At 43.3% G+C, this 21434-nt stretch overlaps 1 protein-coding gene across 3 annotated transcripts in view; it reads left to right on the forward strand.

Annotated features, from left to right (window-relative positions):
- LOC143960702 (oxaloacetate tautomerase fahd2, mitochondrial-like) overlaps positions 1 to 21434 on the forward strand; it is a 45743-nt gene that overhangs the window by 18871 nt on the left and 5438 nt on the right. For all 3 annotated transcript variants that reach the window (XM_077469526.1, XM_077469527.1, XM_077469523.1), the window contains exons 4-6: positions 3737 to 3796; positions 7282 to 7444; positions 15840 to 15948. In XM_077469526.1, coding sequence (XP_077325652.1) covers positions 3737 to 3796; positions 7282 to 7444; positions 15840 to 15948 — 332 coding nt within the window. The remainder of the gene's footprint in view (positions 1 to 3736; positions 3797 to 7281; positions 7445 to 15839; positions 15949 to 21434) is intronic.

A 21434-nucleotide genomic window follows, 5' to 3' on the forward strand; every position in this document is an offset into this window, starting at 1 on the left:
TTGTGCTTGCCAGCTTGAACTGCACTTATGGGACTCGCCACGTCACCACGTGATACTGCAGTGCTGGATGTACGTCCAGGGTGTACTAGGCCGCTGGTGCTTGCCAGTTCACCAAAAGGATGAGCAGCGCTAGTACTGGCTCTCTGCTCCATACGAGGGACCTGCGGTTCCTGCACCTCAACAACATCAGAAGATCGGGGTTGGGTACGCCTGACGTTAGCAGGGACCTCATCTTCTTCGTCAGAGCTGTCATGGAGCCGCTGTCCTCTACAGGTTCGTATTTTGAGCCTGAATCTGACAGATCAGTGTCTTCCTCTTCACTTCTCTTCAAAAAACTGTTAGCAATCGCAGGGATCAGGCCTGACTCTGCGAACGCTGCAGTTATGTGTGTTGTGTTTTGTAAGTGACGGTGATCGATTGATACTGGACTTAGGTGGGCTGGGCTGGGCGGAGGGGCAAAACGCAGGTGCTAGCAGGTATCTGGATTGATCCTGCTAACAATGCGTTTTTTTTTAGAACCCTAAACTGCTGGGCACGCTAGTATAGATCTGATCAGATCAGATATTGATCTGTTCAGATTCTATACCACTAAGGGAGGTGAATGCTTTGCGCATGGGTGTTAGCGGTACTGGCACTAACCTAGCACTGCCTGGGGCGACGCAGACCCTATCTGACCCTAAAACCGAATTGATATCACCTGCCGGGTGATCAGGGGGTTCAACCTTTATTAGGTAATAAATGGCGGGTGCCCTGATGCTATAAAAAGCGAACTACCTAACCAGCGTCACCCGTAACACTTATACGGTGATCACTGGTGAAAAGGGCAATCAGGGGGTTAAAATCTTTATTGGGTATTTATATGGGGGTACCTGACGCTATATAAAAACCTGACGGGGAACCTAAATAACTAACTGGCTAACCAGCGTAACCAGTGACACTTATACAGCGATTGCTGGTGAAAGGGTTAACTCTAGGGGCAATCAAGGGGTTAAAACCTTTATTAGGTTATATATCGGGTTACCTAACGCTATAAAAACCTGGCGTTGAACCTAAAAAGAAAACTAGCTTCCTAGCGGGACCAGTGACACTAATGCAGCGATCAGAAAAACGATTGCTTAGTGACACTGGTAAAAGGGGGTGAAAGGGTTAACTGGGAGGGCAATCAAGGGGTTAAACCTTTATTAGGGCGGGTAGGGGGCTACCCTGGACCTAAAGGGGCCTAACACTAGCTGCCCTGACACTTTTTACAGTCACAACTGACACTAAATGCAGTGATCAGTAAATAAATGACCACTGCAATCAGTGACACTGTGACTGGGGGCGGGGGCCGATCGGGGGGGTGACTGGGGTTAAATGTGTGCCTATGTGTCAGTGGACTGTTTGTGCACTTACTTGGATGTCTTCACTCCTCGCCGTCCGGTCAAAAAGACCGCCCCGAGGAGAATGACATCACTTCCTCCTTCCTGTGTTTACACTTACACAGGTGAGGAAGCTTCTCATTCGTCAGGAGCGGTCGAGAGGGGATGGCCAGAAACCAACGGCCATCCCCTCATCCCGGATCGCTCCTGAAGTGAACCGGACCGCCGCATCCAGCGGGAGGGGGTCCGATCGGACCCCTCACCCGCTGGAAGCCAAGCACGTACATGTACGTGCTTGTGCCTGTACATGCCACTGCAATGACGTACATTGGCATGCGGCGGTCCTTAAGTGGTTAAACCAACAAGGTAAACATTCCCAATTATAAAAATGCGCACTCACAATTTAGGTGCCTTTAGATTGGCACTGAGTCATTCCAGCAGTGTATTTTTTGGATTACTTCCACCGCTTCGTCTCCTGGGAACGGCGTGCTTTCCAAGCCTCAATCTGGTGCGGGTTGGGACAGGAAGTGACATGCAATATGCTTTTAAACATAAAAAAAAAAAAAAAAATTGAAGTCAGCGTCAAGAGTCTTCTGGGTAACCGCTAACGTCCCTTCCTGTCCCAACCCGCACCAGATTGAGGCTTGGAACACATACTGATCCCGGGAGACGAAGCGGTGGAACTAACCCAAAAAATACACTGCTGGAATGACTCAGTGCCAGTCTAAAGGCACCTGAATTGTGAGTGCACATTTTTATAATTGGGGATGTTTACCTTGTTGGTTTAAATATATTTTTTAAAAGCATATTGCACAATGATGGCTATTTACTTCTTATGAGATATCAAGATTTGAGGAGTAAATAGTGGCAATCCAGCTGGAGAAACGCCAGGAAAGTGGAGTGGTTATCCCAATATGAACCAAAGGCAACGTTTTTTTTTCTAGACTCTGGTGAGTGACCATTTCAGAAGGTGGTGAAAAGGCTTCTAAAATAGCACGGATGTGATTTTTGAACATACTACGCACATGGGATTTACATGATAGAATTGTGAAGTGGACCTTGGAAAAGATTGTTAAAGATCTGTGTCCTTCAGTTTTGATCAATTTGCAATTTTTTCACTTGATGATTTAATAATTTGCACTATAACTATGCACTATAGTTATACAGTTTTTATGTTTGTGCACATTTTCCTGATACCGTTATTAGTGGTAATAATATATGAGCAAAAATGAGCGCAGTTACATTTTTCATACAACATCAAGAATCACTCTTCTACTGTAGACAGGACAGGAAGAGAAAATAAATCTCTCCAAAGAGAAGGAAATGTCGGCTCAGATAGTTGCCAATGGAACGTTTCCTCACTTTTAGTCCCGGTAATAGTGGGTACCAGGACCAATACACAGACAGCAATAAAAATCTGACAGAGGATCTGTTCACATACCATTCTTTCCAAAGAAACATGTTTTGGCTTTGGATACATTTAAGCGGAGTTCCAGCTAACTTTTAATAAACATAAAAATGGCATCTACAAAAAGCTTCATCCCAGAAGATTGCAGGGAAGAAGAGGGAGAGGAGAACTTCCACTTTAGCCGCCTAGGCAGCCCAAACAAAAGTGGGAGAAGGTTCCTGTCAAAACTAGGAACTTTGCCCCCCCCCCCCCCCAAAACAAACTGACATGCCAAATGTGGCATAGAAGAGGATAAGGAGTGCTGAAAGCAGAACTTCCACTTTTGGGTGGAACTCCGCTTTAAGTACTGCATACATAATGCTTTAGCAAGACAACCCCATGCTCTACTCTTTCTAACTCCTATATTCAACAAATAAACGTTTCATTAAAAAAAAAAAAAGTTGATGTATTTTTTTTTTTTTTTTTATTTACTATTTCCAGGTGACTTTGTTACATTTTCACTATATTAGTGGAAAATCAATTAGGAAGGAACAATATAATTTGTCACACTAGGTTGGGGACCTTTGTATTGTATTGCAGGAAACTTTCTGTATTAGTACTGGTTGGACCGTGAATAAAGGGGACGCGCCAAAAGCTTGTCTGGAAAATTTGGATGTTAGGGCAAAAAAAAAAATGATCACGGACAGTACTCAATTAAATTGTTCTTGAAGCAGTTTAGCTATTAATGTTACTACACGTTTTCACCACTAGAGGCCACTGCTATATTTTATATTGTAAGTCTCTTTATCCAGCGTTCTCTTTTCTGAACTTCCTTTTTTACATTTTTGGCACTAGTTTTCATGTTTTCTAATGCAAATAATGAAATGTATTTTCAGCATCATTTGTTCATGTTTTTAAGTTACCCATTAAAGGTTTTTGCACAAGACATTGATTGCATGTATAGTAAAATATTTTACCATTCTGTTTGCAGGAAGTGGATTGGGAGGTTGAATTGGCCTTTGTTATTGGAAAAAGGGGGAAAAACATTAAGGTAAGAAATACAAAACACTGATTATATTTCAGATGCAGTTTTCTTAACCAATATTTTTTGCATGTTGTGGCCTTCTGGCTTGAAGGCTAAAACCAACAAAGGCACTGTGCTATGTCATGTAAATTCAGCACAAGTTTATGGTACAGATGAAATTCACACAGCATTAGCTGTGGCAAGAATCCAGCTGCCCCCCCTGGAATCACAGGTTGCAGCCTCTCTTTGTACAAAGCAATGACAGGCTGACAGTGACCAAAGATGATCAGATGTAATCGCACATGGAACGATTTGCTGCGGTTAGGGGCCAATGATCGCAAGTTGTTTGCCTCCAGGAGCAATTATCTGTCCCTAACAGCAGGTAATCTATTTTACAATTGCATCTGAACACCAGCAAACAGCTGCATCTGTAACTGTCCACAACCATCTGTGAATCCTGCTATGAAAATTTGCTAGATTCTTGTCGCAGCTGGAGTTTAAATCTCCTGTGAATGAAGCCTAAAAGATGGTGCTATGCTGTGTAGTGTAAATCATGCTGTCCTCATCATTACTTTAGTCTGTAAACCCAACAAAGTCTACAGTTTTGTGCTTGGTAGATACACCACATGTATCTGTTTGGCTAGAGCACATGTGTCAAACACATGGCCTGGGGGGGCGAATCCGGCCCCCCAAGCCATTTCATGTGACCCTCACACCCAAGCCTTTTTTTATCCGGAATGTGTTGGAGCTCCTTTCTGCCACCACAGACTCCCGCCTTCTGCTCACCACAGTGTTTACAAGGACAGCTTTACTCTCAGCAGTTCTCACAGATCCCCTGCCTGGGATAAGGGAGATGAAGATGCATTGTGGAATGAGGCATCACGTGGTAAGCTGCACTGTGGTTTCCATCTGTGCTCGGGGCAAGAGAGAGGCGAGGCTGTCTACACTGCCAGGAAGTATTGGAATAGGGCCGGGTAGGTGAGAGATCAGGGCGGTGGATGGACATGTTTGCAGAGTTGGTAGAGAGTAGTGCAGAGGTCAGATCCGAGGAGCGGTGGATGTGACAGCTTGTGAAAGAGAGCTAAACCCTGCACTCTATATGCAGTGCACTCCTCAACCTTGCACTCAGTACATGGCACACCCCTGAACTCTGCTCTGTAAGTAGTGCACCCTTGAACCCTGCACTCTGTGCATAGGACACTTCTGAAACTGCACTCTGTACATATCACACCCCTGAACTCTGCACTCTGTACATAGCGTATGCCTGAACTCCACACAACTCCTGGAATTTATTGCCTCTTTAGGATCCTCCCACTGTGCAATGTGGCCCTTTTGAGGGCTAATATGGCCTGCAAATAAATTGAGTTTGACACCCCTGGGCTAGATCCATGTGATGTGATGGTGCTGTGTAAAGTAAATCCTGCCCTTGTAGATGGATATTATCTTGCCAGACATATATTGATATTAGCCACTATTTTCTGCCCATTCAAATGTATTTTAGTTTACCAATAAGATTATTTTGCTGCTAAGTGTTCTCCATTTATATACAGAACATTAGTGCTGTTGATCCCATAGCTTCTATGCAACTGTGTGCTGAGGTTGGTGGGCGACAGTTCCATAGATGTCTAAGGATTGCATACACAGGTTTAGCTAGTGGCAAGAATAGTTTTCTGTGGACTTATAACATTGCAGCATACTTTGAAAGTAATTATGCCTTGGGAAGGGGGGAGTTGGTTACTTTAGATCAAATTGGCTAGGCTTAAAGGGTATGTGCATTTTTCTGTGAAAATGCAGTTATCCTCTTGGACCCATTTTTATACTTTTTTTTTAAGTATTGCACTGGTGTATGGACACTACAATACAGCACTACTCATTTGGAATGGCAGTATCTGAACGTACACATACACTGACAAAAAACATATTTTCATACTCTGCATGTTGTGGTGTATTGCCTTGTCAAAAATAGAACGGGTGCATGTTTGCACCGAGGTGCATTGTGAGCCCTTTTAAAATGAATGGGCTGCCTTTTAGGTTTTATGTACATTAGCCTATTCTGGCAGCTCCTAAACTTGAGTTTAGGAACTTTTGGCCTTTTTGTTGCCAAAGCTCCTATATTAAAAAAATGTCTGTGTCCATGTACACATAGGCTTTTAGCAGAGTTTAGGAGTTGCTGCAGTTAGCTGAGCTTCAACCTCCCTCTCTTGAACGAGATATTTCCAGAACATTTTGACATCCGCGGGAGAAGCAAAACCATGCCACATTTTGGGTTTTCCCCATGGCCGCAGTAAATGTAGCCAGACTGTACATGAAACCTTATACAACCTGCCTCAATGCACAAAAATGCCTGTTTCTATTGCATTGTAGGCTTTCTTGAGCAGGGCCCTCTTAAAGCCTCGTACACATGATTGGATGCCTAAAATCCCACCCTTGGTACTTGCTCCGTCAGACAATTGTTACCTAACTTTCCCCCAACAAATGTTGAATGGCAGGCTAGTTACATTTTCGGCGGACAACGGTTTGTTTCAGATTTTCTTATTGTCTGTACACAAGTCCGTCACACAAAAGTCCAAAGTACAAATGCGCATGCTCAGAATCAATGCTCACCAAACATGACGTTAGCAGAAGATGCCCAAAGGGTGGCGCTCAAAAGCTGAAATTTTTCAGTTCACAGCACACGCCCTTCAGACAAAAGTCTGATGCACTCTGTTGGCCAACAATCCGATCGTGTGTATGAGGCTTCACTCTATAGTATTGTACTGTTGGTGTTAAATAAATCCTAAATAATAACTTGTGAAAGGGATTGTAAAGTGAATTCTTTTTTTTTTTAAAGTAACAAACATGTTATGCTTTCCTCCACTGTGCAGCTCGTTTTGCACAGAGTGGCCCCGAACCTGCTCTTCTGGGGTCCCTCAGCGGCTGTCTTGGCTTCCTCCCACAGGTGCTTCTCACGTTCATGCGAGCTCCCTCGCATGGTGAGAAGCATCTGCGGGCGCGCTCCCGTGATACAGCCGGCGGCTATAGCCGCTCGCTGTATCACACGGCCCCGCCCCCCCGATGGCTGCGCTACTTTCCATCCATCCACTCCAGCCAATCAGCGGCCAGGCTGAACGGTGGAAAGGACGTCGGGGGACGAGCGCGGGACTTTCGAGAGGTGAGGTAAGTAAAACGGGGGGGCTGGGGACGCAGGCACTGTCAGATGTTTTTTTTCACCTTAATGCATAGAATGCATTAAGGTGAAAAAACATTTACCTTTACAACCCCTTGAATCCTGTATATGTATGCACGTGAAAAGGTGTAAATTGGCCCTTTAAGGCCTACATGTTTGATATTTGCTAGTGAGTAAGTGGTCGCTTCCATGGGGACTTACCAAGATTAGATGTGTTGCGTAGCAAGCATGTAATCAATAATGGGGCAAGGGCAAAACTGTCCTTTTAATGTCGAGAAGATGTATTATATGGCTATTGTGAGCCACCTATATCCTGTCCACTGCTACATTTCCAGTGTTTACACAGGAGGAAGATGCAATGGAGTATGTTGCTGGGTTTACTGTTGCTCATGACGTCAGTGCCCGTGATTGGCAGATGAAGAAGAATGGCAAGCAGTGGCTGCTGGGTAAAACTTTTGACACATTCTGTCCACTTGGGCCAGCATTGGTTAGTAAAGACTCAATTTCAGGTAATGCAGTAAATATCTTAAGCTCTCTTTATGTGTTTGTACGTATGTCTTTGTCGGAATATATATTGTTCTTGCATTTTGCCTTTAACCAGTTTACCCCCAGGTCAATTTTGACACCTGATACATATATGTAAAAATCTGCATTTTCTTACTAGAAAATTACTTGGAACCCATAAACATTGTTTTTTTTTAAGCAGAGACCCTGGAGATGGTGATTTTTGCAATTTATGTCTGTATGGAATATTTTGGCAGAGGTTTTTCAAACGCAACGTTTTTTGGAAAAAAAAAACACACTTTAATGAATTTTAATGCACACAACACAATATAAAATTGTTGGTAAAATATAAAAGATGATGTTCTGCAGAGTAAATAGCTACCTACCATGTCACATTTTAAAATGTTGCACGCCTGAGCAATGGCGACCAACTATAAAAAAATCTTCATAGAGGTTACTAGTTTAACAGGAGGGCTTGCTCCAGAATTATGGCTCTTGCTCTGACATTTGTGGCAATAGCTCATGTGTGGTGCGATCACTGTTTGCATATGCGTGTGGGATTTACGTATGCCTTCGCATTTACTCATAAGAATAGGGGCACTTTTTTTAAATGTGGAAACTTTGTTACACTGTCAACTTAAATTTTTTTAATAAACTTTAATGCTATCACGAGGGATAAACATCATCCCCTGTGATAGCATGGGCCACGACAGGTCCTCTTTATGGAGAGATCTGGGGTCTATTGGGCCCCATTTCTCTTCTCTGGCCTCCAAATCATCTGATCAAACCAAGAATGGTTTGATCAGACGCTTTACAAGCTGGTAATGGTTTGTGAACAACAAAACCAAAATCGAAAGTGACAAAATCCTTGTCACTTATGGTTGCTTTGATTACAGAGGGGAACTGGGTATAGGTGTACTTTCCTCCCCTCTCAGTCCACAAGCACACACTGACGGCAGTACCGGGTGTGATAAAATGCAGTATTGGACCCTGCCCTTCTCACCAACTTGTGACAAAGGACTTGCCAATCTCACACCACACAGTCACTTTTGTAACCGTACTACTCTCAGCTGCACCGATTCTATTAGTTTGCACTAAAAGCCTAAGAGGCATAGGGTTTAATAATTAAAAAGGTCAAAATGGTGCAAATAAGCTATTTGCAAAGTGATCAATTGGCTCTCATAACAGGTCTTCTTTTTCTTGATGGTACACAAGAGCTGTCACAATGTGTTGGCATTTCCCTTTTCTCTGTATTAAAGGGGTGTTCACAGAGGCCATCTGACCAATTAAGTGTCTGTGGAGGGTTGCTGGGATGTCTTCACATTTATGATCAGGTCCCAGATATACTTTTCTATAGGTATTCATATCTCTGAATATCACTGTTTACAGTCGGCTAACATGCATAATATTGTCAAGCATGAAATTAGCTTTGAAATGGCTATAAATATGTTTAGGTCTCGTATGTCCATTCCCCTAGAAGAACTGGACTGGTTCTGTTCCCGGTTCGCCTAGGCCAGTGATGGCGAACCTTGGCACCCCAGATGTTTTGGAACTACATTTCCCATGATGCTCATGCACTCTGCAGTGTAGTTGAGCATCATGGGAAATGTAGTTCCAAAACATCTGGGGTGCCAAGGTTCGCCATCACTGGCCTAGGTTAACAATGTTTGGCCTCAAAATTCTAAAAATTAACTGTGGGAGGTAAATTATGTCTAGATCCTGGCTGTATTGTTATTACTTCATGAGTTGTGAGCTATACTGAAGTTTGAGTTTTGGCTGATAACTAGTCAATCAGAATTTTGGATTGCTACCGTATTTACAATAGGGAGAAGAGCTGCAAGTGTCTGGAAAAACTCCAGTGAGTGGTTAATGGAAGGGGTTTGTGTGTCTCTGGCATAACCTGGCAACAGTTTGTGTATCATATAACTGAAAGAAAATGGATGGGGGCAAGGTCACTGTGGTTATGCCCTTCATATGACAACATGGCTGAGATAAGCTGAGATATAAACATGGATGTTGCGTACAGCTTTTCATAGGCCCGATGTGCACAACCATTACACTGGGCTCCCTTAATTGCTTGGGAGAGCACGGTAAAGTCAGTGGAAGGGGGGCCCTCTTTCACACCCCGTAGAAGTGATCAGGCGACTGTAAAGCTACTCAGACCACTTCTACAAAAAAAGCCCATTACATCGCTTGGGAAAATTTTGGTACTGGGATGATTGCTGCAGCCATCACCCCAGTTCCTCCACTTCAGCCCGAGGACATACAGGTAAGTGGTCAAGGAGATTCAGAAAAATATAAGAGAAGAGAGGGGTACCTTTTTTATTAGAGGGGGATTTTAAGAGATGCTGTGGTTTTTACTTGTGTGTCATTCCTTTTGAATCTTGTACATCCAATTTGCATAGCAGGAGATTGTGCCCGGCTCTCTATGGAGCCGGTTCACAAATCTCCAGAGCGGCTCCAGTGTGTATTGCAGTCCTGTACTACTTCAAATTCAGCCACAAATTTGGGCTGAAATCGGACCTGAAGCGGTGAATGGAGACGCACCAGACCCCCTGCCGTGAGCCGCTCAGGGCTCTAGTGTGAACCCAGCCTCAGTTTCTCCTTACTCTCAAGGTTCCAACTTTGCTACAAGATGAGTTTTTGAGTTGGTGGTGGAAACCTCTTCTTGCGTTACACAAGAACAAGGTTTTCTTGGGCCCAGGGCCCCTTTTCTTGCCAAGATTATTTTTCTTTCACCTTACCTCATATAATAATAATCTATCTCTATGACCTGCTCTCAAACATCCTTGGGAGATTTCTCTCCATCGTTTGGAGGTGGTAAACACTGTTCAAGTTTTTTCTTTCTGCGCAGCTCCCTTTCAACAATTACTTCCCCTTTGTCCTGCCTGACTGTCCTCATAGGGGACAGGTTGCATCTTGTTCTACTATTGTTGGGGGTGAATGGACAGCTTATTATTAAAGTTTATGGCCTCTAGGACAAGGTGCCCTCTTTCCCTGATAGAGCGCACTCTACCAGATCAGTTGGTGCTTGAGATTTTCAGAATCGGGCATCTGTTTCACAGGTTGCAGGGCTACCACCTGACCTTCTGTAATGGTTTTGCAGGTGGATGTTCAGTCCTCGGCTGATACAGGCTTTGGTCATAAACTTCTTCAGGCGACATTGTAGGGTCCTATGAACTGCCCTTGTTAACCCATTGCTTTCGAGTCGTTATCCAAAAGCAGTCCAATTGAAGAGTGAGCAACATCAAATAAAAGGCTGTCTCATTGGTTCCAGGATACATCATCCTGTGCCTTGTAATGTATTCAGAGAAAAGGATTTTACAGCCAATACTAAAATCCTTAAATAAATGTTTATATAATAAAGTACATAAACAAAGGGTCAATCCAAGGATTATTTAAGTACCCCCCCGGGACTTCTCTGTATCATCACACATATCTGTCTTCCTATTAAAGCTATCAGACCAATCCCTCCTGACCCTGTTTCAAGTCCTCATTTGCATGGCCAAGAGGACCTAATTGAGGACTAAAGTGTACTTTACAATTGACCAATTGGAAAGTGGTTGTTGGGGTGGGTGTTCAAACCGTTATGTATAAAAGTGTGTTGTGTGCATCCAATAAAGGTGAGATTCCTGTTTGAACTTGCATACAGCTTGCCTGGTGTTTTTTCTGAGCTATCGCAACTGGATTCGAACGGCACATAGCTGTAGTTCAAATCCCGGAGCATCGGAGGACCGAACCACCAGACGTTGTGATCTGCAGGTTAATTCCATAGCCACAGAGGAGTGCCAGGAGAGTAGAACCGAGCGAGCAGGGGCTCGTTACACCACCCTTTTCACCTATTAGTTGAGTAAGGTAGAGTAATCACTGTGGATGTATTGCGTCCAATGAGGATAGGATTAAGTGTAGACATGAATGTGTTGCCCCATAGGATCCAATTGTTGAATTAGAACCTGTGGATGAATTGCACACAGCACAAATGGGGTTAATTGTACATATGGATAAATCTAATTTGGCCAGTGGAGGGTTAATTGTACACTAGGATAGCTAAACTATCCGGTCCCATTACTGTAAATGTGGGTGTGGCATAGATATTTTGCCCCATAGGATCAATGTTTGAATGGAAACTGGATGAATTTCATCCAGCACAAATAGGGTTAATTGTACATATGGATAAGTCTAGTTTGGCTATTGGAGGGCTAATTGCACACTAGGATAGCTAAACTATTCGGTCCCATCACTGTGAATGTGGAGTGAGATATTTTAAGCTCAGTTGCTGTGCCGTGCAGCCCGTGATCAAGTTGGAAGTAATGAAAAATGTTAGGAGTGTGGCTATATGGCAACTGAAACTTGACGCTGAGAGTGTTATTTGTGAGTGCGAGCGACGAGGGGTTAAAGACGCAGCACGTAGACACCCAGCATGTAACCAAAGGCGATTTGTTTTCATTTGTGATGTAAGCGCAATACTTTTTCATTAAAATTGTTACCCAAGAAATTTTTACACTGTTGGCTTTGTGTTGATTTAATCCCTACATATGGAGAGAGCGGTCATCCATTCGAATCTGAGGAGATCAGAGTGGAGATTGGGTTGATCATCTGCATAAAGCTTAGAGTGATTTAATCACACATGCGATTGAAATCTACGATTTGGTGAGCCTCATTCTATAGGGGTGTGGATTGGCACTTGTGCAATTTTGTGAAGGCTCTAAGGTGTTCAGAATTTTCCACTTTATGAAGCGTTGCACTATTTTCACAATTGATTCTTTTTTTGATATTTGAATTTATTTATGATGGACAATTTATTTTTGATTTTATTTATGGACACTTTAGAATAATTTTTATTGTTCTTTTGCGCTACTGTGATTGTGTAGATTGACACTACATTGTTTTTCACCCTTTGTTTTATTATTTGCATTTTAAGTAGCAGCACGTATATTTAGTTTAATAGCACAATGCTTATATGAGAATACTAAAATCCTATTTTATTTTAATTTCATAGGTTTTAATCAGAGGGGAAAAAGAGAAAACCATGCTTTTATTTAATTCTTTGAATACTTTCTTCAAATATAATTGACTGATTCAATAATATTACATACATTCAATGTATCTGTAACATAATAGCGTACAAAGGCCCAGAGTCAAATTTGACCCTTTTTTTTTTTTTTTTTTTTTTTTTATACGAACCACAAAGATTAAAATAAAAATCTGTGTATATGGTTATGAGATTGAGTTGGTAATTGTAACCTGGAGGGTTGTTTTTGTCAATTCTCTATATATTTAAAAAAAAAAAATTTTTTTTTTTTTTTTTTTTTTACAATTTTATTATTCTTGTTAATAGGCAGTTGGAGCAATCCAGATGGGACCTGATAGAGCCTCTCCTCTCCAACTCTGCAATAACAATAATGATCTTTCACTCCTTGTCAGCAGAATGTGACTTGCCTTCGGGGGTGGCGGAGAGATGTCTGTAGGGTGTCATGTAACTTCAATGTTTTCACATTGTGTTTTATTAAGTATGAGTTTAAAGTGGTTGTAAATTCTAAAGGGTTTTCTTTACCCTAAGGTAGAGGTACAGGTCCCCCCCAAATACTTACTTGAGCCCAATCTCAATCCAGTACTGTGCCCGAGAGCAGCAGCACTGCTCTCTCTCCTTCCTCACTGGACTGAGTCAATCAAACCCAGTGACAAAGGAGCAGAAGGTGGGGCTGAGCTGCACTGTGTGTGTTAATAAAGGCACACAGTGCAGCTCAAGATCAAGCCCGCACAAGTGTACCCCGGTAGGGGGCCACTCGGAAAACAGGAGGTGCCAGGGGGACCCTGTACAAAACCACTGCACACAGCAGGTAAGTATAACATGTTTGTAAAGGTTTTTTTTTTCCCCCACCTAACAATCACTTTATGGTATGGTCTGAACACAACATCAGCTGTGTGGAAGAACAGAATCAGGAAGCCCCCTTTTAATAATAAGGGGCCCCACCCAAGTGAATAAAAAAGAAATAAAATAATCTAAAGTGCCCCCCTCGTGTTCTGCATAAACACCGGAATGTGTTTCATGGTCAAGGGGAACAGAAAGGTACTTATGGTCAGGAGGATTCTATAGAGGTACTCGGAGCAGTAAAGCTGCCCCAAGAGAGCCAGGAGGCTGAATGTTATGTTTGATTCATGGTGATAGTGAGAACCCCCTGCATGGGAAGACATACCTGTGTACATTTTTTGATGTGGTTTTAAATAAAAGTGGTCAGGAAAGCCGGTTCTTTTTCCAGCTCTTTTACTGCCTTCTGCTTCTTCTTCCGATGTTGCCACGACGCTCTCTCTCTGGCCGTAATGGCAGGGATGCGTTGTGCGGCGACTTATATATAAGGGGTGGGGTCACTGGGTGATGTCACATGGTGACCCCGCCCCTTACAATGACAGTCCCAGCATCCCCCAGGACTGTGATATCATAAGGGGAGGTGTCAGTGTGACATCACCCGGTGACCCCGCCCCTTATCCCTATATAAGTCGCCGCACAACGCGTCCCTGTCATTACGGCCAGAGAGAGCGTTGTGTCAACATCAGGAGAAGAGAAGAAGCAGAAGGCAGTAAAAGAGCTGGAAAAAGAACCGAAAAGCGGGACGAGACCCCCCCAAGACGGAAGAAGACCCCCGGACGGCGGGGGCGACGAAGGAGAAAGCCGGGCTCCTCCGCTCCTAAAAGAGCTAGCAAAAGAGCAGAAGATAGCGGAGGAGTCCGGCGAGAAGACCCCCGGAGCTGTCTAATAAAGTATTTTAAAAACCAGTGTTTTTTTTTTTTTTATTAACACTTCCCCCCCCAGGTGAATGGGTAGGGGTACCCCATACTCATTCACATAGGGTGGGGGGGGGGGGGGCTGGAATCTGGGGGCCCCTTATTAAAAAGGGACTCCCAGAGTCTGATAAGCCCCCCGCCCACAGATCCCGACAACCAATGGCCAGGGTTGTCGGGAAGAGGCCCTTGTCCTCATCAACATGGGGACAAGGTACTTTGCATTGAGGGCATGTGGCCTGGTATGGCGGGGGGGGGGGGGACGCTCGCTCGTCCCCACCCCCTTTCCTGACCAGCCAGGCTGCGTGCTCGGATAAGGGTTTGCTATGGACTTTGGGGGGACCCCCACCCCGTTTCTTTTGGCTTAGGAGTTCCCCTTTAAATCCATACAAGGTGACGGGGCTCGCGAGGTGTCAATCTTGCCGATGGAGGCGGCGACATTGACTTCCTTCGCTAGTTCCATCTACCTGGAGCCACGTTTAAAATGAACGGACTTTACTCCGTGTGTGGGCAAGTCCGTTCATTTTAAAAGTCTGGTGGACTAGCACACAGACTGCCGAGTCTGGTGGACAATTTTCAGTCAAGACTTCTTTCTAAGTCTGCCAGACTTTTGGGAACAAAAAGTCCCCTGGAGCCCACACACGGGCAGATTGACAATCCGATCATGTGTACGCGGCTTAAGATACCCAAAGATGTCACAGCTTTTAAAGTGTCACCTATGAATAATAAATATGACGTTGTTTGTCGCCATTGCACAGGCAATTTTAAAGCATGACCTGTTTTGTACCTAATTTACTTGGTATGACATTTTTTATATTGTATAAAAAATTGAGTAATGTATTGTGTTTTTTGGCATTAAATTTCAAAAAAGTGTAATTTTTCAAAAAAGATTACGTTTGGAAAAACCGCTGCCCAAATACTGTGACATAAAAAAATTGCAAAACCTAACACTTTATTCTATAGGGCCTCTGTTTCAAAAATAAAAATAAAAAATAATATAATGCTTGGGGTTCTAAGTAATTTTCTAGCAAAAACAACTGATTGTGATTAAAACATGCCAGAAAAGGCCTGGTCTGGAAGTAGAGGAATTTAAAGTAAAAGGAGACTATCTCTTTTATTTCCATGTTGTAACATACCCCCATATCCCACAGCCCTATCTTGCTTTTTTCATAGTGTACACGTTTAGCTGCTTGTAGCTTTCTTCCCACCTGCCATGCAAGAGTAAGATTTTTTTTTTTTTTTTTTGGAAAAATTGGAATTTGATTGTATCCTATGACTATTTTTTGCTTTCTCCTTGTGCTGTACCTTCATGTTGTAGTCCATATGCAGATTTGTGGGTGCTACCCCTAGTGGTTGTCCCTTTGTCTGACAGTTCAGTCAGCATCTATGTTGACTGCGAGCTAGAGAATTTATTTACCCTTTTAAGGTTTAACAGAATTCTGTCCATACACGTGTGTAGTAAGATTCCAGGATGGTCAATGTCTACTTGTCTTGCTACACATCTGACATATAAAGTGTTCTTTGACACTAACATCGGCAATGCTAGAATTAATATGCTTGTAATTTTAGTATAAATCACAATTCATCAAGCTCTCCTTTTTTTTTTTTTTTTTTCCCCAGACCCTCATGGACTTGGAATTCGCTGTCGAGTGAATGGAAACCTCGTCCAGGATAGTAACACAAACCAGATGGTCTTCAAGACGCAAAGTCTCATAGCCTGGGTCTCCAAGTGAGTGTGTACTCACAGGCTGTTTAAAAATCAAAACGCAAATAAAACCCCAATTCTCAAAAAGTTGGAGAGCTGTGGAAAATCTGAAAAAGCAATGCAATGATTTTCTAATGTCAAAAAAACATATTTTATATAGAAAACTTATCAAATGTTTCAACATGTACCATTTATAGGAAAAAAAAAAAAGAGGGGAATTTTAAAATGGATGGCAGCATTTTTACATAGTATCCCAACTATTTCGGAATTGGGGGTTGTAGGTTGTTTGGGGCAAAATGTAATCATCCAACATTGTAGAAAGGGCAGCAGTGAAAACCTCTGCATCGAAGGGCAGGGGAAAAAAAAAAGGTTGTCAGAAAGGTGACGCAACCTTATGTTATGTTTGCTCAATAACATGCCTGTATAGTCTAGAACAAGAGTAGGCAACCTTAAAGAGGTGGAGATCTACCTGAACAACATGCGAGAAGTCAAAGATCACCAAGCACAGTGTCTCCTCCTCACACCTGATTTTAAACTTTTAATAGCTGTACTGCCATGGCACAATCGTGTGCATTGCACGGTAATCATGGGTTTAAATCCCTTAGTTGCATTTGGCAGCATCATGCTTAGTGAAGTGGGGGAGGGGGGGCTTTTGGTGGGTGCTACCGCCTGCCAATTGTGACCCATTCAAGTAAATGGGGCCACGCTGCAAGCGCCGCACACCAGCATGCTTCTGCGGAGTCCAAGGGGTTAAAGCAGGTGGTGAGAAAGCAACACAATGCTATCTGTTTTAACCCCTTGTTTGTTGCACAAGGTTGCAGGGCACCTTCAGAGTTACCTCATTCACTGAATGGGTCATGGTTGGCAGTTGCTACACCCACCAACCATGACAGAGCATATAACTGTGGCTGCGACGTGTACATGACTGGCCAATGCAGCTAAAGGAGGTGCTGTTGGGGGTTGATAAAAAAAAAACATCTTAAACTATAGGGTTTTACCAACCCCCAAACTACAAATGTAAATGAACCTCTACTGTTTTGATCCCCTTGTAAGGCTGCTTTCACACTGATGCTCTGCAATTTACCCACACCTCGTGGGTACAGTGCATCTGCAACTTTCCTGAGCTAGCTGTGCTTTGCCATCGATTTTCTATTATATCGTGCAGGTGTGGTATATCCACAGGATATAATAGAAGTCTATGGCTAAGCGCAGCAAATCTGCAGGTGCAGCAAATCTGCGGTGTGGGTAAACTGCAGCGCATCAGTGTGAAAGAAGCCTTATACTATTATTCCCAGTGTATTGTTTCACACTGACCTGAAGAGCTCTTCTTTCCTGCTGCTGGCACACTACCCGGGATAACAGTTGGAGTACAGTTGGTATTACTCTGCATGGGACAGGACCAGCATTACAGGGGTGGCATTGACTCGTGCTCCCTACTACAGCTACAACTTTTCAAGTAGTTCCTCTGCATTGCACTCTGTTTGATGCTCTAGGATGGCGGATTAGCAAGTCCAGACCATGATCTACTGGTTGCTGACCCCCGGTCTAGAACAAGCATCACTAAATCATAGACCATGCCACTGCCCCATCTGGACAGCTGCAGTCACACCATTTAGGAGCTGCTCTGCCACTGTTAATATCAAAGCAGAGCAAAAGGATTATGGATGAAGGGCGAGAGGCACAGCAGCACTGGATGGAGGGTGGGATCTGCCTGAGTTGACTTTCAAGTTAACCAGCTGGTGATTGGTTGCTAGGACACTGAGTGGTCTTTGACGCTAACATCAGCAATGCTATGATACATATGAGTCCTGAACTCAACCCGATAGAACACCTTTGATGAATTCCAGCTGAGAGTGCAAGCCAGGCCTTCTCATCCATATCATCAGTGCCTAACCTCACAAATGAGCTTTTGGAAGAATGGTCAAACATTCCCATAGACACACTCCTAAACCTTGTGGACAGCCTTCCCAGAAGAGTTGAACCTGCAAAGGGTGGACCAACTCAATAATGAACCCTACGGATTAAGACTGGGATGCCATTAAAGTTCAGATACGTGTAAAGGCAGGGAGTCCCAATACGGTTGGCAATAATAGTGTATGTATTGTAACTTGGGATGGCCTGTGGAGAGATGTGGGTGCTGTGCTTTTTTTGTCAGCCAAGTAGGGAAAAGGCAGATCCTTATGCAATGACTTAACATGTCATAGAATTATGCCTTCCTAGAGGTTCCAGGTGGCATTATCTGCAGATGCATCATAGACAATACATTGTAAATGGCCAGACTATAAGTAGGAGAAGCCTACAGGAATCCTAAATTTACACGTTTGATTAGTGAAGTCCAGAAAATGACCCATGATTAACAGCTATAGACAGTGGCATCACTAGGAGGTGGCTTTTGGGGCTATAGCCCCTAGTGTCTTAGTGGGTTCAGCCTTTTAATAAAAAGACCAGCCAGCAGTGGCAGCTGCATTTTACCTTCTGTGTGATCAGGCCGGTGCGGGATTCGCCCACTGCACTGTTACCTGCAGGCTGTGTTGTGAGATGCAGGCGGCAGCAGAACAACCCTGATGCTGGATTTCTCCTTGCATCCAGCATGTGTGGCGACACCCACTAGCCTGCTGCCTCCAGAATCTCGCTCCGATTATGCCTGGCTGAGGGCAGCAGCAGGAGAACAGAACAGCCTTGGTGCTGGATTTTTCCTTCACCCAGCCAGCGCGGCGATGGCCACTAGTCTGCTGCCTCCAGAGTCACACTGATTATGCCTGGTTGAGGGCAGCAGGAGAACAGAAGAAAGCCTGTGGCTGGGGCAGAAGAGTTAAAGTGTTTGTAAAATAAGTAATAAGTTAATTTGGTACTATTAACTATGCTCTCTAATAAAAGTAAAAAAGCAATACAATGGGTGCTGATTGTATTGCTTTAATAAGGAATCAAAGGACATAGCAACTATTGACTGCATATCATCTCCCTACCCAATAAAATATGTAAAAGGGTTAAAAAATCCACTCCAAATAATTAGCCCTACAGCAGAGCCACATGTCAACAGCCAAAACTGACAAAATCAACCATCAAAAAATCCAACTTCAAAATTTCCCAAGGAATTTAAAATTAGGGTTTGTCACTTGATAATGACATGGCTGGAAAGTCAGCTCCACAAAAATCATGAAAAGCTATTTTTACATATAGAAACTTTGTTCAAAACTAAAGCACAGATAACAAGTTAACATTTTTGGAGTACTCTGAAAAGAACATGCAAAATACTCTTATGGAGGATAAGAAAGTTTGATAAGTTTAGACTACTGTTAACAGTAGAAAGGTGAAGTGCCGCCACCATCTCCACATGCCAGTCCGGGGGCAGCAGAGGGCGAGTAAGATTTAAGTAAGATGGTTTTAAAGAGCATACTAAGTACTTAGCACTTTAAAAATGGTGTACATACTTACCCATGTATATTATATACATGTATATGCCCACCCAAGTGTATGACTTTCTTTACTTTGCTACTTTGGGCTTTAGCCCCAGATCTTTTGTAGACCTTGGCTATAAACAAGAAAGGGCCGTACACACGATCAGATTTTTTTGACAACAAACATGCAAATTAGCTGTTTTGAGGCAACATCTGACCGGGTGTACGCTCCATTGGACAGACTTTTGTTGGCTGTGCGAATGGACAAACTTTTTGACAACATAAGTCTGATGGAGCAAAGTCCAATCGCGCGTACTCAAAACCATCGGACTTTTGTACAAAGTACAAACACGCATGCTCAGAACCAATGCAAGATCAGACAACAATACAAAAGTTGACCAAAGGTGGCGCTGGAGTAATTGAACGTCCTATTTTGAAGTGTCGTCAGTACGATGAAATGTCACTATTTTCGTGTTTGTAGCCTAAAAAGTCAGATCGTGTGTATGCGATACACCATACGCCCTTTGTACAAAAATCCAAGAGAAAGTTTGTACAAAGTCAGATCATGTGTATGGGGCTTAAGATTTACTTTCAGGGCCTTCTGATATGAGACCTATGAATTCAATCTTGTCACGTGTGCAGCTTTCCAATATACTGAGGACTTGAATAAGGGCTCTTTCACACGAGACGGATCAGTGATGATCTGCCCCGTGGACATCTGCATGCTCAGCGGGGACCGCTCCATCGATCCCTGGTGAGCCGGCAGATGACAGGTCCGCCTCTGCACACTGTGGGACGGGCCTGTCAGAGTGCCACTCTCCCCTATGGGAGATTGGACTCTGCGGTCTGTCGTCATCCGATCCGTAGTTCCTCCGTCACACTTTTTCGGATCGGAGCGGGGGGATGTCACCGGACCTGTCACCGCTGACATCTGACGCTCCATAGAGGTCTATGGAGCATCCGTTCAGTTCAGCCTAAAAAAACTGACAGGCGGACCTGAATGGATCGTTCGCCTGAAAGAGGCCCAAAGCTGCAACTTCTGCTTTCACATTGAGTCCTGTTTTGGCATGTAACGAGTACTGTAGCTAGACTAAGAAACCTTTTTATGTACAGAAATAGTAAATTGTCTGTACAATGCATTTTGGGTCCAGGAAAACATTGGATTGTAGAGGATCAAGAATCCTCAGATGTTTCCCACTGCAATAGTGTAACATATGTATGTTATTAGCTTAATACATATATTATTTACACATTAAAGGATGTACATATTTCCCAGGCAGCTATTCCCACGCACAGTCAAAATATCTATTGTATCTCTGCAGCAGGGACATGCTGAGGACTATGTACTGAATGACATCCTCTGCATTTTTGGTAAACTACTTGAACAAGTCACTTTGCAGTACAGTATTGGTGAAAGATTCCCAAAGAGCAACTTTAAAATAAACTACCCTACTTGCTGTGGGCAAGCTGGTGTGATGTATAAAAATGTAATTTTTATACTCCACTGTAAATGTATTTTCTTGACGTCCACTGAGGGACACAGGAACGGTTTATACTGCCGCTTACAAGGATTGGACAACTGGCCTACAACCAGCATGCTTCACTTTTAGAGCAAGAAGTACTGAAAGCATGATCATAAATACATATGGATGGGACCCTCTATCCCTCAGTGGATGCCAAGAAAAGGATTTTATGGTGAGAACAATAATCCTATTTTCATACTCACCCAGTGAGGGGCACTGAAGAACTTGTGAAAAGACAACCAGATGACAGGCTTGCAATTTGGTAAACATTCGCCTGATGCCAAAAAGCACAAAAAGGTACTTGCAGACCTAGTAAAATTCGCCTGGACGAATAGATATAGCCCCAACCCTGCAGATATGCCTTCTAGGCTTAGTAGAAGAATTAACCCCCAAGATAGCAGCGAGAACTCTGATCGGATTCCTGATGTTCTATGCCAGGAAAATGATCACTCTCTGCTGGAAAAAACGTACCCCGCTGTCAATATTGTTTTGGAAATCGCATGTCAATAAAGTACTACCACTCTATAAGGAAACATATCAAAATAGAGGATGCCCCAAAAAGTACGATAGAGTGTGGGCCAAATGGCTG

This window comes from Lithobates pipiens, unplaced genomic scaffold (assembly GCF_037356315.1).
Source record: "Lithobates pipiens isolate NorthernLeopardFrog02 unplaced genomic scaffold, aLitPip1_a1.2 Scaffold_8, whole genome shotgun sequence".
In the NCBI taxonomy this organism is placed as follows: Eukaryota; Metazoa; Chordata; class Amphibia; order Anura; family Ranidae; genus Lithobates; species Lithobates pipiens.